This window comes from Falco peregrinus, chromosome 1 (genome assembly GCF_023634155.1).
Source record: "Falco peregrinus isolate bFalPer1 chromosome 1, bFalPer1.pri, whole genome shotgun sequence".
In the NCBI taxonomy this organism is placed as follows: Eukaryota; Metazoa; Chordata; class Aves; order Falconiformes; family Falconidae; genus Falco; species Falco peregrinus.
This window is the reverse complement of record NC_073721.1, coordinates 38961766-38982009: the sequence shown is the minus strand read 5'-3', so window position 1 is coordinate 38982009 and position 20244 is coordinate 38961766. Positions and strand designations below refer to the sequence as shown.

General features: G+C 47.3%; 1 protein-coding gene across 7 annotated transcripts in view; it reads left to right on the top strand.

Moving 5' to 3' along the window:
• ZSWIM8 (zinc finger SWIM-type containing 8) overlaps positions 1–19709 on the top strand; it is a 63201-nt gene extending 43492 nt beyond the window's left edge. For 3 of the 7 annotated variants that reach the window (XM_055793796.1, XM_055793800.1, XM_055793801.1), the window contains 17 exons: positions 631–762; positions 1699–1878; positions 2550–2585; positions 3186–3369; positions 4501–4599; positions 5562–5686; positions 6849–7080; positions 7876–8028; positions 8800–9022; positions 9214–9503; positions 10272–10495; positions 10778–11260; positions 11855–12023; positions 14362–14535; positions 16225–16344; positions 17302–17480; positions 18686–19709. In XM_055793796.1, coding sequence (XP_055649771.1) covers positions 631–762; positions 1699–1878; positions 2550–2585; positions 3186–3369; positions 4501–4599; positions 5562–5686; positions 6849–7080; positions 7876–8028; positions 8800–9022; positions 9214–9503; positions 10272–10495; positions 10778–11260; positions 11855–12023; positions 14362–14535; positions 16225–16344; positions 17302–17480; positions 18686–18889 — 3207 coding nt within the window. In that variant the 3' untranslated portion in view covers positions 18890–19709. The remainder of the gene's footprint in view (positions 1–630; positions 763–1698; positions 1879–2549; positions 2586–3185; positions 3370–4500; positions 4600–5561; positions 5687–6848; positions 7081–7875; positions 8029–8799; positions 9023–9213; positions 9504–10271; positions 10496–10777; positions 11261–11854; positions 12024–14361; positions 14536–16224; positions 16345–17301; positions 17481–18685) is intronic. The other 4 variants (XM_055793798.1, XM_055793797.1, XM_027789897.2 and 1 more) reach the window with 4 other exon arrangements.
• The last annotated feature ends 535 nt before the right edge of the window (positions 19710–20244 follow it).

The following is a 20244-nucleotide window of genomic DNA, read 5'->3' as shown; positions in this document are numbered from 1 at the left end:
GTATCACATATGTCTGTTTCCCACAAGCTCCCTATTTCTTTGCGAACTTCAAGTGTGTCCTGGTTTTAGCTGGTCCCATCTCACACTCCAGGATTTACAAATGTAGGCAAAACTGTGTGCTTTTCACCTTGTCTCACTCTTGGAAATGGCAAAATTGAGCTGAAATGAAAAATAAGTAAGACCGAGACATGTCCAGCAGGAAAAATTTAAATCCAACCATGTAAGCAGAAATCCTCTGGAAAGCCAGAGGCAATCTAATGGACTGTCACATTCCTGTAATAACCTCAAAATATGTTTAGAGCTTGCACCTATATGAGCAAGCAGCTGAAATGGAGATGCATGGCAATAGTTATAGTCAGTCAGTTTAGGTTTTAGGTTTTTTTGAATTATTCTCTGATCTCTTGGAGCGCTTGGAGGGAGAATGGGACTTAATCATGGCAGAAAACGCTTTTTAGGGGAGTGCTTAAAGGGATAGTGGTGCAGGTCCAGTCAGGGAAGACTCCGAGAGCATCTGCTGCTGAAGTTAATTGTGAATTGTGTTTGCAGAGTCTTTGTGACAAGTGGCTTGAGCAGGCTAGCTCCAGCCTGGGGGAGTGTGGTTTGAATATGACCATCTGTTCTTTCTTGCAGATCCTCTTTGCCTGTGCAGAGGCCCTGCATGCACACGGATACAGTAATGAAGCATGCCGCTTAACTGTAGAGCTCGCCAGGGACCTACTGGCCAACCCTCCAGATCTCAAAGTGGAGCAGCCACCGACTAAGGTAGAGAGAGCTTGTCTGGTTTTGAGGGTAGAGAGTAAGTTAGAATGAATATGTGGGATGGATACAACAGTATTCGCAGGCATTTCTCATTTGCTGTGATTCAGGGCCCTTCGCTGATGCTTCCCTCTGGGTTGAACTTCTCTGAATGTCATTAATGTGCCTGATCACTGTGCATGTATGGGTGAATAAAAGGGAGAAAGAAAATACAAGGCCATTCAGCAGAACTTGGAGTCTTCAGAAACCCAAGTTTACTTAAAAGCTTCTTCATTTTTGCTTATGCTCTGGAGAGAAGCTTGGTTTCTGTATTAAAAGCTGCAGCTCCTTTTGGAATCTGTTTTAATTCAATTGAACAAAGCATCCTGTTTAATGTTAGCTTCAAAGGATGTTTTGTTGCAGAGATACCTGCTATTGTGTGCTATGAGATTATACAGCAGCCATAAGAAGTCTTGATTTCTGTGCAGCTTTGTGCAGGTGACCCTGATTCCCTCCAAAACCTTAGTCTCCTTTTTCATAATGTGCACCACTGGAAATGTTAGAAGTTTTGCCGTTTCAAGATAGAGGGTTGGAGAGGAAAGAAATAATCATCAACTTCTGGAAAATCACTTGTCGTGGCACTAAGCAGTGTTTGTTGTATGGAAGGATTCCCTTGGAAGGGACAGGCGTGCAACATCTGCCTGCACAGCATCACTCCAATAGTGGACATATGTCTTGTCCACAGGCCAGATCTTCCACTCTGTCGTGCTGGGGTGAGATAAGGGAAGTAATGATGTTCATCGATAACCACGGGGATTTCTGATTCCTCAACAAAGGGAATACAATTTAAATGCGTTTTGTTCTTTCTTTTGTCTACTAATTATTGTAAAGGGTAGGAGGACAAGCATAGGATCATTTAGGATGTTTAGGAAAGTGTCCTATCACAAATTCCTTCTCAAACAGGGCAAAAAGAACAAGGTATCGACCAGCAAGCAGACGTGGATGGCAACCAACACCTTGTCTAAAGCTGCTTTCTTGCTGACTGTGTTGAGTGAGCGGCTGGAGTACCACAACCTGGCCTTCCGAATAGGAATGTTTGCTCTGGAGCTGCAGAGACCACCTGCCTCTACAAAGGCTCTGGAGGTATGAGACATCTTAATCAGGCAGTATCCATAAGCAACGTAGTTCTGCTTGAACACTTTTGCTTATGTCGTTTCCATTTCAACTCCTGAGGTTTGGTTATGGTTTTATATGCCCCCTTAAAATTGATTGCAGTGGGGCTAAATGGATTGTTAGAACAATTATGTATTAGAACCCATTAGCATCTGTTGTTCTGCCGGAACAATGATTAGAAACATCATTTCAATCTGACGTTACCTTCATTGATAGGATGCTCAGACCTCACGTGCTAACAGGCCTTTGATTTCATATGAAGCTATACGCTTGAAAATGTTTAAATGACTACAAAATCTTTTATGAAATTATTATTTTGATTAGAACAGCTTGCTTATCTTAAATATGTTTCCAATTTTCTTGGCTAATCTGGGGAAAATAAAGCCATTTGTAAATGGAATTGTCCATATTTGCATTGGTGGTTTGAAACTTACTCCTTAGGGTGAATTGGTGCAATTGTTACATGTTCAAAAATTGTTGCTCTTGCTGATATCTCATTTGTTGGCAAGTGAACATATGCCCTGTGCGGGCATATTATTTTGGACATTGCTTGATTACTACTGGGCTTCATGTTTAGGAAAAAAAGTGTCCAGTTGAGACCTTGTCTGTGTGACCTGCAGCTGTCTTGCTTTTCACTGCAGGGTTGTGCGGTCCCTGGAGGTGTGCATTGTTGCTCGGTATCCACCAACTACACTTGCTGCACTGATTATCTGTACTTCTTATGGTCTGATTAGAAGAATGTGAGATTGGCAGTCACTTGTTACCTAAAAGAAAACAATCATTTTCACATGAGAAGAATAGAATGCAGAAATGGCCCGGAGTAGTGAAACGTAATGGTCGTCCTGGTGGCATGCGTGCTGCCACACCATGCCCATTCTTCTGTTAGACAGTCTCTGTGGTCTTGAATGGGTATATTACTTCACGTAGCATACTTCCTTCCTACAATTAAGAGCAATCACCTTTTCCACTAACTTATCCAAACACTTCTCCTGATGTTCTTATGAAAGCTTATTGTTATTTTTTCTGTATGCAGCTCAAAAGTGGTAATTTGAGTTAAAAAAAATTGTATATAACTATGAGGCAAGATTTGGTTTAGATTTCAAAATCTGTGTTCAGTGTGGGGAGAATGGTAAAGGTGGCTAGGGTGCTAAGAGTTGCTGTAATTTAGTGATCAAATAAAAACTGTTGCTGTACTTTATGTATAGGGAGTAATGGTCCACTGCCCACAGGGCCTGTGCTGATGACAGCTTCTTCTGTTTCCTTGTGGGTACTACCAGGTGAAGCTGGCATATCAGGAGTCTGAGATTGTAGCCCTCTTGAAAAAGATTCCCTTGGGCACTAATGAGATGAACACTATTCGAGGAAGAGCTGAAGAACTGCGAGAAGGGACACTATGTGATTACCGTCCTGTCCTGCCTCTGATGCTGGCTAGCTTTATATTTGATGTCCTGTGCACCCCAGGTACTGTCTGCATTGGCTTGAGGGTGCAAAGGGCATGTTCTGAAATGCCAGGTCTTGAAGGGTTTTCAGAGAGAAACTGATTTCTGGATAAGAACAGCCTAGTCTTGATTCTTTACACACTGTTGCTTGCACTCCCCTCCATGTTGCTTTAAAGGTATTTTGTGTCCTGATGGAACCATCTCTCCTCCTGCTTACGTTTTGAAACAACTGGCAACTTACCACATTTCCACACTGTGTGTGTGTGTCCGTAAAATAGTTACAAATTACTGACTTTTACGCTGGTTATATTCAGAGAAAGGAACTGTGTCAGATATAGTGTGGCCAGCAGGACCAGGGCAGTGGTCGTCCCCCTGTACTTGGCACTGGGGGGGCCGCACCTCGAATCCTGTGTTCAATTTTGGACCCCTCGCTACAAGAGGGATGTCGAGGTGCTGCAGTGTATGCAAAGGGCAACAAAGCTGGGGAAAGGGTCTGGAGCACCAGTCTGATGGGGAGCGGCTGGGGGACCTGGCGTGGTTCAGCCTGGAGAGCAGAGGGCTCAGGGGGGACCTTCTTGCTCTCTACAGCTGCCTGAAAGGAGGCTGTAGGCAGGTGGGGGCTGGTCTCTTCCCCCATATAAAAAGCAATAGGACAAGAGGAAATGGCCTTAAGTTGTGCCAGGGGAGGTTTAAATTGGGTATTAGGAAAAATTTCTTCACTGAATGGTTGGCCAAGCATTGGAACAGGCTGCCCCGGGAGGTGGTGGAGTCACCATCCCTAGAAGTGTTCAGAAAACATGTGGGTATGGTGCTTAGAGGCATGGTTTAGTGGTGGATTTGGCAATGCTGCGTTAACGGTTGGACCTGATAATCTTAAAGGTCTTTTCCAACCTAAATAATTCTATGATTCTTTAAATCTAGCATTTAAAAAAGAACACAACAGCCTGGTATTAGAAGTCCGACTTGGAAATATACCTGCCTTGTCTGCAGCCTTCTGAGTTTCGAGAGAGAAAGGTGCTGTGATCTTGAAACTGGTACAAGGCTCGGAATAGGACCTCGGAAGCTCTGCAAATTCAGAAAGCTGTCAGAAATGTCTTGTGCCTTGAGGTCCTGGTTTTGAAAGCTGAGCACTAATTCTATTGCCTTCTTTCAGTGGTTTCTCCTACAGGCTCTAGACCTCCAAGCCGTAATTGGAATAATGAAATGCCTGGAGATGAAGAGCTTGGTTTTGAGGCAGCTGTTGCTGCTCTTGGTAAGAATTTTCTCCAAGAAAAGTCTGTCTTCATCCATGTTCTGCTTACTGCCTCATTTTGGGTGGTGAGAGTTAGTAGTTCATTCCAGTTTGGTGCAGAAATGAAAGTGTGCGCCTATTTGTAAGAACCAGATGCAGAAGGATTCTCCATGCTAGGGCTGAGGTGCCTTTGAAAAAGGTGCGCTGTGAAAAAGGGACGGGGGATATGGGACAGGAAATGAATGTTGAAGTAGTAACATGAATTTTGCCTTTCTTGGTTGCTCATTTGTTGCGGAAGATGTATTGCCACCTTCTTAATGGAGATGGACAGTTTCAGAGAACAAAAGACAATAATTTCAGGAGAGGTTAGACAGTGATAGTGAAAGACTAGCAGAAGATCTCTCGAGCGTTATCGTATAATTCAGGATCTTAGCATAATACTGGATTCTTGCCTCATTTATCAACTTCAGCGACAAAGCAGTGATTATATATACTACGTTGTCAATACTGTATGCCTGTTTTAAAGCAGCATACAAAAAGGAACAACAAGGCCTGTCCTCTGTTGCCTCACCTCTGAAAGGGGGAAGATGAGTTCTTTATGGAGTGGCAATGCTGCTTGGAGCATCTGCAGAAACTGGAAAAGTTTGTTTCAAGATAGAGTGGTGGGCTTGCCTGGACTTTTCCTGAGGCATATGTCTGGTTGGTTTGACAGCTGTAGCAAGCCTAGTATTCTGGGGACAGGCAGCAGCTCCTGTTTACTGGGGACAGGCAGCAGCTCCTGTTTACTGGGGACAGGCAGCAGCTCCTGTTTATTCATGACCTATTTCTGAAATTAACAGAAAAATAGAAGGCGGGGGGGGGGGGGGGGAATCCCCTTTTGCCTGTGACAGTGAGGTGACAGTCTGAGGAACAGATAGTGCTCAAGATGTGGTGTGGTCCCATGAGCTTACTTGTCTCTTCATCCCCTCTTTTCTGGCCTGCAGGCATGAAAACAACTGTCAGTGAAGCAGAACATCCTCTGTTGTGTGAAGGCACCCGAAGGGAGAAAGGGGATCTGGCACTAGCCCTGATGATCACTTACAAGGATGATCAGTCTAAGCTGAAGAAGGTGAGCTTCCCTTGGAAAGGGGAAAGGGAGATGCAGAGCAAACCACGTTTGGGTTGTGATGGATTTGATAGTTTTACCAGTGAACATAAGTTACTGCATCATGTACTGATGATTACAAGCTATGTTGTGATGTTTAAATTCTTCTGCTGATGCAAAATCCGATTGGGCGCTGCCCTGGAAGGGGCACTCTTTCCATAGGTCTCGGGTCCATTTGGGAGTTTCATTCTCGCTGCTTTTAATGCTTTCTCTTACCGGCTAAAGCAAGTCCTTTGTCCCAGGGGTTTTCAGTGTGCACTCTCTGTGTGATCTGGGGATTGCTTCTGTTTTGCTGCAGGGCCGTTGGCTTGCTAAACAGTGTATCTTGCAAAGCCTTTGTTTCTTAACCTCTCCCCTCTTTGATATACTAGTTCAGTCCACCTGTGCCTTAATCTCCCATGCAAGAGAGATAGTAAAACTCTTCCCCTCCACCCCAAACACTGCTGAAGCTTCAGGAAGAGTTTTATTAATCTTTTATATTCAGAAACACTTCTACCTGGTAAAGATATTATTAGTGCCTTTCTGTCTCCTGAAGGAGAAGCACTTTTGCTATACTTTTCTCCAGGGAATAACAGGGACACTGTGATATCAGTCATCTGCAACTAAATGCTCTGTCACACTCATGGTGTTCATCTTGTGTCGACAATGAATAGTAGAAATGGCCCATAAGATGTGGTCATGCATTGATGACCCCAATTATCAAATAAAGACGAGAAGGTGTTATTGTAGGCCAGGAGAAGGCAGTTTCTGTAGTGGGTTTACCAGTTTCTCAGCAATGGTATGACAGGATTTTTTGAATGGTGAGCACAGAATTTTGGTAATTTAAACAAGAAAATCTAATGACTGGCAGAACTAAATATAGAGTCCTCCATTCCGTTCTTGATGTGCCAGAATTCTTTATTGTGAGTTTTGAGTGCTTTTCAAGTAAAGTCAGTGACTGTTTGAAGTGAAAATGGGGATATTACTGAGTACGAATGAATTTTTGCTTCCTCAGTAATGCAGACCACATGGCCCTCAACTGTGCATTGTACATCTTCAGTGCAGGAAGGTGATGCCGACTTCTCTTTTTCTTTTCTTTTTTTATTTTTATTCCTTTTTTTTTTTTTTTTTTCCCTTGCTGTTAAAGATTTTGGACAAACTCCTGGACAGAGAGAGTCAAACTCACAAACCACAGACACTGAGTTCCTTCTACTCATCCAGCAAGCCTACAGTAGCAAATCAAAAATCTCCTTCCAAACACGCTGCCCAGTCCACTGCAGCTATCCAACAGCTCCCAGGGACTTCTGTCACTCAGCAAGCTGCTGTGAGCACTGCAGTCCAGAGCAGTCCCGAGAACTTCGTGGAGAAGAGCGCACAGGGTAAGAGATGCTTTGTAAGGGCTATGCTGAAACCCTTCTGTTACCTGTGCAAAACTGGAACTGTACATTTTTGTCTGTTTGGGGAAGTAGTCAGAGCGATTATATTACCATCTGGCTGCTTGGTGGTTGCTAGAATGTCATTCCCTCCCTTATCTGTTCGGCTGGATCCATTTCTGTATGCATTCTTACTGCATAGAAATTCAAGCTTTCAAGAAAATCAAAATCTTCAGCTTTTCCTATCTTGAGCCTGTTGTATAACTAGTTAACATAAAACTACTGTGACTCTGGTTTTTGGGTTTGTATCACAGAGGTGCAGGATTCCAGAAAGTTATACACTGAGTCAGGTACTTTCATGCAAGATAACTAATTAAGATGGCTGAAGGGCATTGGAGATAAACCCGGTTTTCTTCAAGCTATGCTTCTACTTTGGTGGCAAACTTCAAGTTGAGCAGCATTTGGTGGAAATCAAGTGCCCTCTTAACTGTCCCCAAAGAGATCAATACTAGCTGAGGATGCCTGCAGTAAGGTTAGGATTGCTGGAGCATTTTTATTCTAAAAACTTTCCCTAGTTGCAGCAAATTTTCCGGATCTTCAGTTATTAAGATTAAATGTCCTTGACCTGGTATCGGATGATATGCTTAACAGTGTAAGAAAACGGAGATAATCCTGCTCCTAAAAAGATACAAACATCAAAAGATACAGGATTTTTATAAAATTAGTGGTATTTAAGTGGCCACGTCTGGTTTTAGAGATAAAGAAACAAATGATGTTGTTTACCTTGTTCTGCCTATGCAGAGAGCTCTCAGAGGTCCCCCTGTGAGCCAGCTGCAGAGGCCACTGTCTTGAAACAAGAAGGAAAGGTCCCCAGTCGTCTGGCCCTTGGAAACCGTGGTGGATACAACGGGAGGTGCTGGGGTTCGCCTGTCAGGCAGAAGAAGAAACACACAGGTAGGAACGGACTAGTTCGTATGCTGTCTACTGCTGTGCTAGGCAGCCTGCTGGGGTTTCAGCAATTCCCTTGCTCTTTTGTTCCACTTGTCGCTTTTCCCATACTACAGAAGCAGTTGGTTGTCTCGGAGGTGTTTGGCATGGAGAAATAGGTTTTCCTCCACAGATTTCCTGCCCCCTTCCTTAGGGCAACTTACCGTACCTTTCTCACGCCAGATACATTCTGAGTGATGGATTAGGTATTGGAGCTGAATGGTTGCTGGACTCTGAGAACAGAGCACTGTGCTCCTGGGTCCAGAAACAAATTCAGAGGAGCTGCTGCCTCTCTACACTTCTCTTGGGGAGAAGGTGTAAGTTAGAGGCTGAGGATGTGATGAACCTTTGTGTAAATTGTGCAGCGTATACCAGAAGGATTTTCTTTGTATACGGTCTGTGGAACTTGACTTTATACTTCTTGTGGTTATACTCTGTCACAAAGCTTGGCAGATGGAGTGAGGGATGTTGTGAAGGGGGAAATAAAGACACATTGTCCTTGGACTCTTCTGCTTTTTAATCCAAACACTGCAAAATGACACTGATATCTGTGGCCAAACTGACTAATTTAGTCTCTCTTGATTTGCAAAGTTGGATGCCTGGCAGCTGTGAGGCTGACTGTCACTACTGGCATGACTGATCTTAGTTGGGACTGTAGGTGATGTGGGTAAGAGTTTACCTGTGCACATTGCATTTCCCAACCCTGGTGACGTTACTGTGTTGGTTCTGGTGCTGTAGGCATGGCTAGTATTGACAGCAGCGCTCCTGAAACCACCTCTGACAGTTCTCCAACGCTCAGTCGGCGGCCGCTACGTGGGGGATGGGCAACAACATCCTGGGGCAGAGGACAGGACAGTGACAGCATCAGCAGTTCTTCAAGTGATTCGCTGGGATCCTCCTCTTCCAGTGGCAGTAGGAGAGCCAGCGGGGGAGCCCGTGCAAAGACTGTGGAAGTTGGCAGGTAACGAATGATATGAACACACAGAGGCAACCTCTAGGCCTGCTGTCAGGGAGCTAGGACGTATGCATCGGGAAGTAACTTCCTTGGGAGAGTTTGCTTTGTTTCCCCTGGACCCTAAAGACAGGAACTCTGCTAGTGAACTCAGGGGTACTTGTTGCTGTCTGAAAGGTTCCTCTATCTTTATCTTCTAGGTATAAAGGGAGGCGGCTGGAGAGCCATGCTCCTCATGTCCCAAACCAGCCCTCAGAGGCAGCTGCTCACTTCTACTTTGAATTGGCCAAGACAGTCCTTATCAAAGCAGGTGGAAACAGCAGCACCTCTATCTTCACCCACCCTTCCTCCAGTGGTGGGCACCAGGGACCACACCGCAACCTTCACCTCTGCGCCTTCGAGATTGGGCTGTATGCACTAGGGCTGCACAACTTTGTGTCTCCCAACTGGCTCTCTCGAACTTACTCCTCCCATGTCTCTTGGATCACAGGTTACAGCAAAACTTTATTGGGAACCTTACTTTGGGGCAGGAAGGAAGGAAGGGAGGGAGGCAGGCTTATTCCCCAGAATGTTGGTGCTGATGTGCTGTGGTAGCCATGTAAGCTGCTGGCACAGCTGGCAGTAGAAGCTGAGGGCCAGTGTTTTACACAGTGGTCCTTGCTTTGGCCTGGAAAGTTCTTCTGACCTGTTTCTTCTCATTTGTACTGCAAATGCTTCAGTCTTCAAAGCCGTAGACCACTTCTCACACAGAGACTGGTCTTCAGTTTTCCTTCAGGAGTCTGCTGAAGGGAAATGTTTGTCAAGTCTGAACACGCCCTTTGGCTGTGTTCAGCATTTCACTTTCCTCCTCCTCCTGTTTGCACCCAGACCTACTACCTGCTTACTATCCATGGCTTCTAGAGCCTGAAAAACACCCTTGAAATGTCATGTTTTCCTGACGTGATGGAAGTAGAACAGCAGTCCAGGCTGTGGTTTGTGGGTACTAAAATCACCTATAGAAAATTCCTCCTCACTGCCTGAAATGCATCGTTAGCTTAACTTTAAAAACAGTACCCTCACGCACTGCTTGCTTATCGACGGCTCTTGCCTGTCCTGTGTTTTGGAGGAAGAGCCTAAATTTGACTTGAAGCCCGAGGGGAAAAACTGGGGTCTGCCACTGCTCCTGAAGGAAGTGGGGAGTGCACCTCCTGTTGAGGGAAAGCTGACTGGAACTGTGCTGGGCGTACAGTGGTGTGAGAGTCTTCTCTCTTCCTCTTAGGGCAGGCCATGGAGATCGGTAGCGCAGCCTTGAACATCCTGGTGGAGTGTTGGGATGGACATCTGACTCCCCCAGAGGTGGCATCGTTGGCAGACAGAGCTTCACGGGCCAGAGACTCCAACATGGTGCGGGCAGCGGCTGAACTGGCACTCAGCTGCCTGCCCCACGCCCATGCCCTGAACCCAAATGAGATCCAGAGGGCTCTGGTGCAGTGTAAGGAACAGGTGAGCATCACGTGGGGGCTAGCTAGCGCAAGGCGATTCCTACTATCAAGGACGTGCTGTTACTTGTGGGATAGGCTCCTGTGCCACTGGACAGCCTTAATCCCAGTTCTGTGGATTTCTTATGTTTCATGAATAACTCTGATTATTCTGCTGCGTAGCTGTGATCTGTCTGCTCCCCATAGCATCAGTCATTTTAGAGTGCCTTTTACTTTTCTGCTGTTTTGCCTCCTTGCCTTTCTGGTTTTGCGTTCTTCACTTCTGCTTTTCTTTCCCTGCCCACAGGACAATCTGATGCTGGAAAAGGCCTGTATGGCAGTAGAAGAGGCAGCCAAAGGAGGTGGTGTCTACCCAGAAGTCCTCTTTGAAGTAGCTCACCAGTGGTACTGGCTCTACGAACAGACTGTTGGCGGCACCCCGGCCCAGAGAGAAGGTGCCACTGGCTGCAGTGCCAGTGGTGCGCGGGCTGCCTCTGAAGCAGCACGTGGGTTGACAGACAACCGGGTGACCTCTGAGCCAACCACTGTAACAGTGGCAGCTGCGGTAACCGCCGCAGCAACAGTCATGCCGGTGATCTCTGTGGGGTCCACCATGTACCAGCAGCACACAATGGCAGGGCCGGCGATGGCACATACACACACGCAGGGTCTCCACCCTTACACCACCCTTCAGACTCACATCCCCTGTAATCCCCAGTATATCGGACACACTATCCAGCACATGCCGCGCCCAGCTGTCTTCCCGGTCCCTGGCTCAGCGTACCCGCAGGTGAGTTTTGCCTGTGCCTTGTTCATTTACGGTGACTTTGTGTGGCTGTTTCCGGAGGGAGTAGGTTGGACTGGGGAGAGTGTGGGGTCAGACCTGCCGTGGCTTGAGATCTAGCCTCTGCTCTCGCTCACTGGCCGAGTTGTGGTACTTACTTTGGCTCCCCAGCTCAGCTTTTGCATAATGAGGACCCTTCTGTGGGTGCATTTGAAGTCTCAGGAGAATACAAAATATAATACAGCAGTAGTTTTTAATGTTTATTGCTTTAATGTTTCTCAGAAAGCTTGTCTTCTTGAGAGCTTGCAGGCTAAATAGAGACTACGGAGGGAAAACCAAATGAAAGTTATTTTAACCTCTGCCTATCTTTGAAAGTTCTGGGAGTGGTTTTCTGCAAAGTGATCAGATTTAAAAGGAGGAGCAAGCAGATGTAATGGTTATGTGGTGCAAGGTAGTTTCTGTGCTGCTGCTTCCTGTGCTTCCTTCTCCCTGTCGGATCGGACTTCCCATGCTCTGGGGTTTGTGTGGGGACAGCGTGTTTTGGACTGCCTCTAAATGGTCAGACGAATAGACATGACTGTTATTTATCTTCTGTTTTAGGGTGTCCATCCAGCATTCATAGGAGCGCAGTACCCTTACTCAGTAACAACGCCATCACTGGCAGCTACAGCAGTGTCATTCCCTGGCGTGCCCGTCCCATCCATGACGCAGATTGCAGTGCATCCCTATCACAGTGAGACAGGACTGTCACTGTCTTCCAATGTAGCCAGTAAGTGTTACAGCTGTGGGCTGTGTGTAGCATGGGTTTATTTACCATGCCTCCTAGCTGTGCCCCAGTCAAGTCCTGCTGCTCACTGACCACAGGTGGAACCAGGGTTCTTGTGCTGAAATGTTCTGGCTAAATCCACTCCACCCTAAAGATGTGCACGCTCAGGGATGCATAAGGGGGCTTGACTCAGCTAGCAGAGCTTTAATTTCTGTTCAACTAAATTTCCAGTATGAGATTATTTTGGCCTCTCGGACTACAGTGTATTTGGATCCCTCCTGGCCTTTCTGACTTCTAACTTATTAGAGCTTTATTCCCCCTCTCCTTTGGAGCAGGTGAGCATAGATGATCTTGAGCAGGCTCTTGTGGTTCCTTTGGGTCAGATGAATCGAGAGTGCAGGCAGCAGGCAGACTTGTGCTACAGTAGCGCTAATAGAGGTCTTTCCTGCCCGAAGGGAGTGGAGGCAGCCAGTACCTGAAACGGGGAACTTGTAGACGGGACAGATGTTTTGGCAGAACCACGTCAGTGGCAATCTGAATGATTGCTCACATGTTGTGTTGGTGCTAGAGTGGTGGTGAAGACCCATCTAGTAATGTGTGGCACTGGAACAGCAGATGTTGACTAAACTGTGGACATGCCTCTCATTGCCGTGGGGTTTTGCACCAGTGGGTCGGGGCTGACCCAGGCTTTGTTACCCCCTCACTGGGGAGGCTGTAATGTTTGCCTTTTTGTACATTTGCCTGTTAGTGCTTCATAACTCACTAGGTGCTGGAAGACTGGTATGTGGGAAAACACTTAAGAGCTGTGTGGGCCTCCTTCATATCTAGATTATCAGGAGAATCTTTTCAGTTAATTTTATCTTGCATTTTGATGCCAAAAAGCCACTGCAAAAGCATGTGGGATAGTCCTAAAGGCCACAGGATCTGAAGAGCATCCTTTGCTGACAGCCTTAGTCCTGGGTTGTTACTGTGACTTCTAATTGTGAGAAACTGTTCCTGTACTCCTCAAGAGAGCGATGAATCTTTCAGAACTGCTAACTCATCCTGGAGCACTTAATGAAAGGAAAAAACAACCCCACCCTTTCCAGTTGCCATTGTTTGTCTTGCATAAACTTCTGTTTTCAGTTCTTAAGCTACTGTTTCACTGTTCCTGGAGTACCCGGTCACGTTGCGATGCTTGAGCTCTGGCAGCAATTCAGCTCGCTCTTATGAATTATTCTCCTTGGCCAGACTTCTAATGCAGCATGGATTTTGCCCCACTTTGTGGGTTGTTTGGCACTGTGTGTCTGCTTGGTGGAGGAGGTCAGACAGATCTTTCCTGGAAGGCACATTGTTCTCTGGTATTCAACTATTTAATAGTAAACATTTTAAATAATCAAAAAGAAAAAAAAAAAAAGAAGCTGAAGGTGGCAGGGGAAGAGGAGAAACTGGAAGTTGGAACATTGCCCAAGCTGGTGTAGTATCACCACAGAGAAGCTGTGAAATAAGGGTAACAATGTGCACGCACCTAAAGGCATCTCTGGTCTGGAATTCTGAAGCAAACCTTGCTTTTTCCTCTCTGTACCTTTCTTGAGAGGGAAAGTTAGATACACTGGAGCCCCTTGCCAGAGCACAGCTTACTGGCTCAGTGTTAACTGCTGTCTGCACAAGTTTAGGTGGTACAATGTAATGGATTTTCCTGCGATTTCCCTTGATTTTGCCCGTACTAGTTCGGTGTCTGAAGGTGACAGATTCTCAAGTGTCCTTGCTGTTTTTACTGGTGATACATGCCAGTGGATGCAGTGGCTGTTCTTTCTAAGGCTGGACTGGTGGCTAGCTGCCAGTAACGCTGTTCCCGCACCTGCACGGTAGCTGGGTGGAGTGATAGCTGGCTTACAACAGAAGTGGAGGAAACCTCATGAAGTTGGACTTGATCTCTGAGTGACTTAATGCTGTTCCTGCTCAATGATTTTCCTCAGCAATTTCTTATCAGGTGTAGACATGCACATGCTTGTTTCCTTGGGCAAGAAATCAGAACCAGACATCTCATTTAATAATAGCAAAGTCAACACATGTATCGACATGTAAAACATGAATGATGTGCATACTCATGATATACTGCAAAAGAGATGGACAAGCATGTGACTGACCCCCTTCGGGCCCAGCTTGCAAACAAAACAGAGATATTCCTGGCCCGCTGTATTTCAGGTGTAAGTCTGTGGTTTTTGGTTGCTGTATTTTCTGTTTAGGGGAACAGAACACTACATTGGCAGGGGGCGGTCAGGTGAGGGAGATGGTGGCCCAAGTAAACCTTCTTTTAGGCTGGCGGTGGGTCCTAATGCTGCTGTTTTGCTCTCTTCAGTAGGAAGTGTCCATGCAGGATCAACGTTCCCAGCGATTCAGGGGGCTTCCTTGACAACTCTGTCCTCACAGCCCAACTCCCTTGTTACAGGGGGTTTTCCTGCCGAGGATGAGCAGCACAGTCAGCCTGTGAGCCCCCAGGGTCTGCACTACCTCCACTCCGCATACCGAGTTGGTAAGGACGGCCAAGTGGGTTTCTGTGGCCCCGTTGAGAGGGATTCAGGGCAGGGCTGCAGGTTTTCACTGTCATTTGGCAATTTGCTACTGCACCTGTTGGGGGCGATGGCATCTTAGGTACATGGGGAAAGCAAGTTTGTGGTCATAAGTGGAGGCTAAAAATGGAGGAAAGCTATAGAAGATTGAAGAGTAGCTGTCGAGTGCCAACAGAGTAGAAGAGAAAGCTAGGCGGGTTAGAGCTGGGGAGAGCCTTGCTTTTCAGCCAGTGTACGTAAAGGCTCTGAGGATGTGATTGTGCAAGTTGTGACTATGTGAAAAAGTGGAGTTCAGCTCCTGCTGCTTGTGGGTGGTGAAGGCAAACCTCTCGTCTAATAATTGGTTGAACCTTCAGAGGCACAGAGAGATGTGCCCTGTGCTTCTCCAGCTAGGCTGCTCAAGGCTGACGTGGAGGGAACTTGGATTTTGTGGAGAGTGGGTATGTAATTAGCATTCCTTTCCCAGTCACCCTGGTTAGGAGGAAAAAAGAGTCTCTGCCTCAACTGCTGTTGGTACCAAGATAGCAGTCTCGGGGGTTGTGATTAAGTTCGGATTGCAGTAAGCTACTTGTCGTGGTCCAACCCAGTGGATACTTGGGGAGGGAGGAGGGAGCCTCCAAGATAAGCAAAGACAGCAACAGGGCAGCAAAGGAACAGAACCAGCAAGAAAATGGAAGAAAGGCTAACTAACTGGAGGTTGCTTGAGTTTTTTCTGTTGAACGCTAGAGAAGAAAGTACTTGTTAACCGGAAAGGGATGCAGATGTCGTTGGAAACTTAGCAGCGGTAAGCCAGTGAAAGGCGTTTAATGGAGTATCAGAGAAAGGGGGGTGGAGAAGAGACTCTGGAAGATCAAGACATGTGCCTTCTGGTATTTAAGAACTGCTTTCATGGGAGGATTTGCCTGAAGAGCTGCATGGCTGAGGACTTTGCAGGCTGGCAATGGTGCAGCTCAACGTTGGCCTGTTGCCTTTGCAGCAGAGTAGATTGGTTTCGGTAGCTTCTCTGTTGCAGTTGTGTGTGCTGCTCAGATTGGGCTTGGCTCTGTCGTTGCAGTTATTACTCTAGATCTATGCCAGGGGCATTTTGACAAAAGGGAGATCCAGCACTGGTGGCAGAGTTGCATTGTTTCTGAGGTGGAGTGGTTAAATTTGGTTAATTGGTTAAATTTTTCTTTCCCCTACTTTGATAGTCTGGTCAGCTCTGGATAGTAAGACTGTTGTTGTAACAGTGCTGGGTTAACGGCTGGACTTGATGATCTTAAAGGTCTTTTCCAGCCTAAACAAGTGTATGATTCAATGGAAATTTAGAGCAAACGCGTTGCTTTCAGGACACCTCTTGTAGTGCAGCCATTGGGGCTATCGGCTTGACCCTGCTGTAGGTGCCAGTGGAGTGTCTCTTTGCAGCTCTAGTGAGGTGTGATGGCGGTGCAGATTTCCCAGCCTGGAGCAGTAGATCCAGATGTTCTTGCAGATAGTTCCTGTGCTGACAGGCTCCAAGACAGGCCTTTTGTTTCTCTCTGGACTCTTTGCAGCTAGGGAATTCTCTGCTGATGAAGGGCAGGCCAATCAAGTTATGTTGCAGTGAGTGAAATGCTAGACTAAGTCTTACTGGGCAGAAGTGCTGCTTGACTCTGGCTGCCCCTTTCTCACAGGGATGCTGGCTCTGGAGATGCTTGGCCGAAGAGCTCACAACGACCATCCCAACAACTTCTCCCGCAGCCCACCCTACACAGAGGATGTAAAATGGCTCCTTGGGTTAGCTGCGAAGTTAGGTAAGGCTCAGAGCAGTACTTAGCAGAAATCCACTTGCTGGGATTTGCACTATGGTGGGAAAAAGCTCTCCAAAGAGTGAAACTTCAAAGACTGGGTGAACCTGATACCTGATCCCATTTCTGAGAGTGTTTCGGAAGATCCCTACTGCTCTTTCATCCAGGCAGTTGTCCCATTTCTGGGTTCTGTAGGCATGCTGTTGAATTTTGAGGCACTGGATGAAGTGCATGGGGTTGGACAGGGCTCAGAGCTTGTATCTCTTCCATTCTGTAACAGTAACTCTTGCTTTTCCCTTTCTACTGTCTTGCAGATATTCCTCTTTCTTATGTATATTTATACCTTCTGTGAAGACCTTTTATAGCAATAGGTGCTCAAACCACCAATTGTTTGGTTTTTTGGTTTTACTTCCACTTTGCTCTTGGATCTTTTTTGTCAGCTCATATTTTTAATTCTTTCATAAGCAGTGAGAACTTAAAAAAACCCCAACCTTTATAAACAGCCTGTCTGGTGGCATGGCTTCTCCTGCTGCTGCTGGGGGAGGTCCACTCTAGGCAGAGGTGGGGAAGCTCGACTGTCTCCAGCCTGCCTAAGGCCTGTGTGCTGGTGCATCTAGGCGCTTCCTAGATGAGCGGTCAAGTGGCAGTGGGAGGAGGTGCAGTGTGTCCTTGCCTCTGTAGTTACCTTGCCACATCAGTTTTCTTTACTATCCCCTTTAAAGACAGGTGAACTTGGGAATACCAGTGACTGAGGTAGTACCTGGTCTCTACTCAGACCTGATGGATGTATCGGAATGATCTCTTGTCCCCATGAGTTTGCTAGACTGTGTCCCCTGAGCCTGCTGGAGGATACATTACACTGAGAAGAAGGTGCTCTAAATCCAGGTTCTTGCTGGGAAGTACCTCATTTCTGGTGTGTCTCTTACCTTAACACTGTTGTTCCAACTTCTCCTTCCTGTGCAGGTGTAAACTACGTGCATCAGTTTTGCGTTGGCGCAGCCAAGGGGGTGCTGAGCCCTTTTGTGCTCCAGGAGATCATCATGGAAGCTCTACAGAGGCTCAACCCTGCCCATGTGCACAACCACCTGCGCACCCCAGCCTTCCACCAGCTGGTGCAGAGGTGCCAGCAGGCCTACCTGCAGGTAACGAGTGGGCTGCCTGCCTGCCTGGCAAAGCTGCCGGGCCATTGCCTGCCTTGCAGGACCTGCCTCTGTGTGTGTGTGTGCGTGGAGGGGAAGGGGCCTTTGGTACTGGTAGCAGAAGCGGTCCATTGCCTGACGCGTCCCTCAGCAGGGAGAACGGGCATTGCCTGCCTGTGTGGAGGCTGTGTACAAAGGACCTCATTGTACTGCTTCTTCCACGGCCTCTCGCCTCCTGTATGCTCCACAAAGGATAGGGTGGTTCTGTGTTCCCTGTCCTTTCTTCCTCACTCCAAGTGCTACCTGTACCTTTTAACTTCTGTACTTTTTCTTTGCTATGGTTTCAAGCTCCCTCTCCCCCTCTCTTGCTAGCATGTGGTTTTTTGTTTGTTTTTTTTTTTTTTTTTTTTTCTCTTGTCTGTAGCCTGTCTTCCCCTCATCACGAAACCCTGGCATGGTTGTCTGGTGTGCCAGTGCTGGCACTAATAGTGGAAGTGGCTTGGTCAGCTACCAGTATGGATGAGATATCTCAGGATTTACTGAAACCAGGACAAGTGTGTTTCAGTGAGCCAGCTGGAACACCAGAGTTGCCCGTTCCTTAAAACAGTGTAAACAGGACGCCCCAATGTACCTGCTTCTCTTGAATGAATAACCAGAAGGGTGATTCTGTAGACCTGTCCAGTTTGGATTAGCTGTCCTATCACCTAGATATTTTGGAGAAATGACAGCTGCTTCACTTGAGCTCAAAAGCTAGATTTGCAGTTTTGGGGCCTTAGTGAGAAGCTGATAGACGTGACAGTGTTAAGCCTACAGGTATTTCATAGCCTTACTCATCCATACCCCTTAGCAAAGGAGAAGTTCAGTGAACATGCTGGGTCCCCACGTGTAGCCTGCAGGGGTGCAGTGTTAGCTGGCCCTTTTGTGCTGTACTGCGGCCCAGTTTGGTGCTCATGAAGGAGAGGACACCTGCCGGTGCCATGTGCTTCGTTTTGGTGCTCTCTCTCAGCAACCACTCACCTGGGCTGCCTTAGGGTGTGCGGGCAGCACTGCTGTCCCTTTGAGCTAGCTCTCCTCTGTCTTGAGACCTCTCGTGGGGTAACAGGATCATGTGATGCGTCACCCTGGGAGCTCTTGAGCCCTCCTCTGAGTGTCACCAGCACGAGGGTGGTGAGCAAATACCTTAAGGCTCTTTCCCTGTTCCCATCCAGTACATCCATCATCGGCTGATCCATCTCACTCCAGCTGACTACGATGACTTTGTGAATGCCATCCGCAGCGCCAGAAGCGCCTTCTGCCTGACTCCCATGGGCATGATGCAGTTTAATGATATTCTCCAGAACCTAAAGCGCAGCAAGCAAACAAAGGAGCTGTGGCAAAGGGTCTCTCTGGAAATGACCACCTTCTCGCCGTGACAGCGGGCGGAGCTCCACGGACACACAACCCTTTGTCTCGCATAGTTGTAGTTCCATTTACACCATCCTTCCTTCTGGTGTCTTTTTTAATTTTAGTTTTAACTTGTTGGAAACCACTGATCTGATGTATTTATACCATGACATTCCTCTCCAGCACTGTTGCGTGTTGGCGCTCTGCTTTGCTCGCTCTTCCTCCTCCTCCTCAGTGGGCTGCAGGCTTTCAGAAGCATCAGGAAATGAGAAGGAAGTTGAGCTGGCTGCCCTGTGGTGTAGTCACCGCTTTTTTCCCTGAGCCCCTGGAGGCTGTCCTGCGAGCAGTTTGCAGTGTGATTACGCACGTGTTAGAGGGGTGGGGATTCTGTCTTAAATATTTATTTTGGCATTTATAAATATGTAAACTTTTTTTTTTTTTAATGGGCTTCTCTTACTCCACACACCATCTCTTGGGAGAGGCTGGGACTGCTGTGCACAGCCAGTGCTCCCTCCATGCCTTCCAGCAGCTCCTGCAGAGAGGAGCTGAGGCTGGCGCAGCAGGGCCAGGGCCACAGCTTTCTGCGGCAGCTGCTGAGGGCAGAGGCTGCAGCTCGGGCAGTCGGAGGCCGGGACTGCGCTGAGCTGCCTGGAGGCTGCCAGAAGTGCTTGGGCTGTTTCTCAGGAGTGTCCCTCACTGGGCGCTGCTGGCTCATAGGATGTTTTGATCCTGGTTGTTCAGAGTTGTACAATCGTGTTTCTTTTGGCTGGGGTATTACTCTCCTGTAATCAGTTTCTTATCCCTTGTCTCTTCTCGTTTCCTGATTAAACACTCGTTTTCTTAGACTGACTCTCTCTTCTCTCTGCTATGATGTTGACAGTCTGATGGCGCTGGCCTGCTGCGTGTCATGGGAGCTTCTGTGAGCCCTGGCAGGTCGCTGTCCTGCCTTGGGGAGCAGCAGTCCAGCGTGCAGCAGGTGGCCAGAGCTTTGACGCAGGCTGTGAGCCAAGGGTTTCTTGCTGCTGCTGCGAGGACATCCTCTGCAGAGGCTGAGGAATGTGCAGACCGGGTTGGTGATGGTGGCAGGGGAGCTGGTGGGATGTTCTGCCAACACTTCTGCCAGCCACCAGGTTCCTTTTCTGGTCTGTGCACCGGTGATACCACGTGGTAATGCAGAGCACTGCAGTGTGCGTAGCCAAAGCATTGTGCGGAGTGGTAGCTGCTCACCCCTGACGTAGTTGTTAAAGGTGGCCTGTGGTCTGCTCCCATGCATTTTGAGAGATGTTTGGTGGACTATGCGAGATACCCAATAGGGACAGCATTGCAGAAAACTCATTTTGGAAAGCTTTTATTTTTATGCCAAGGAAATTTAAAAGGCTGCTGC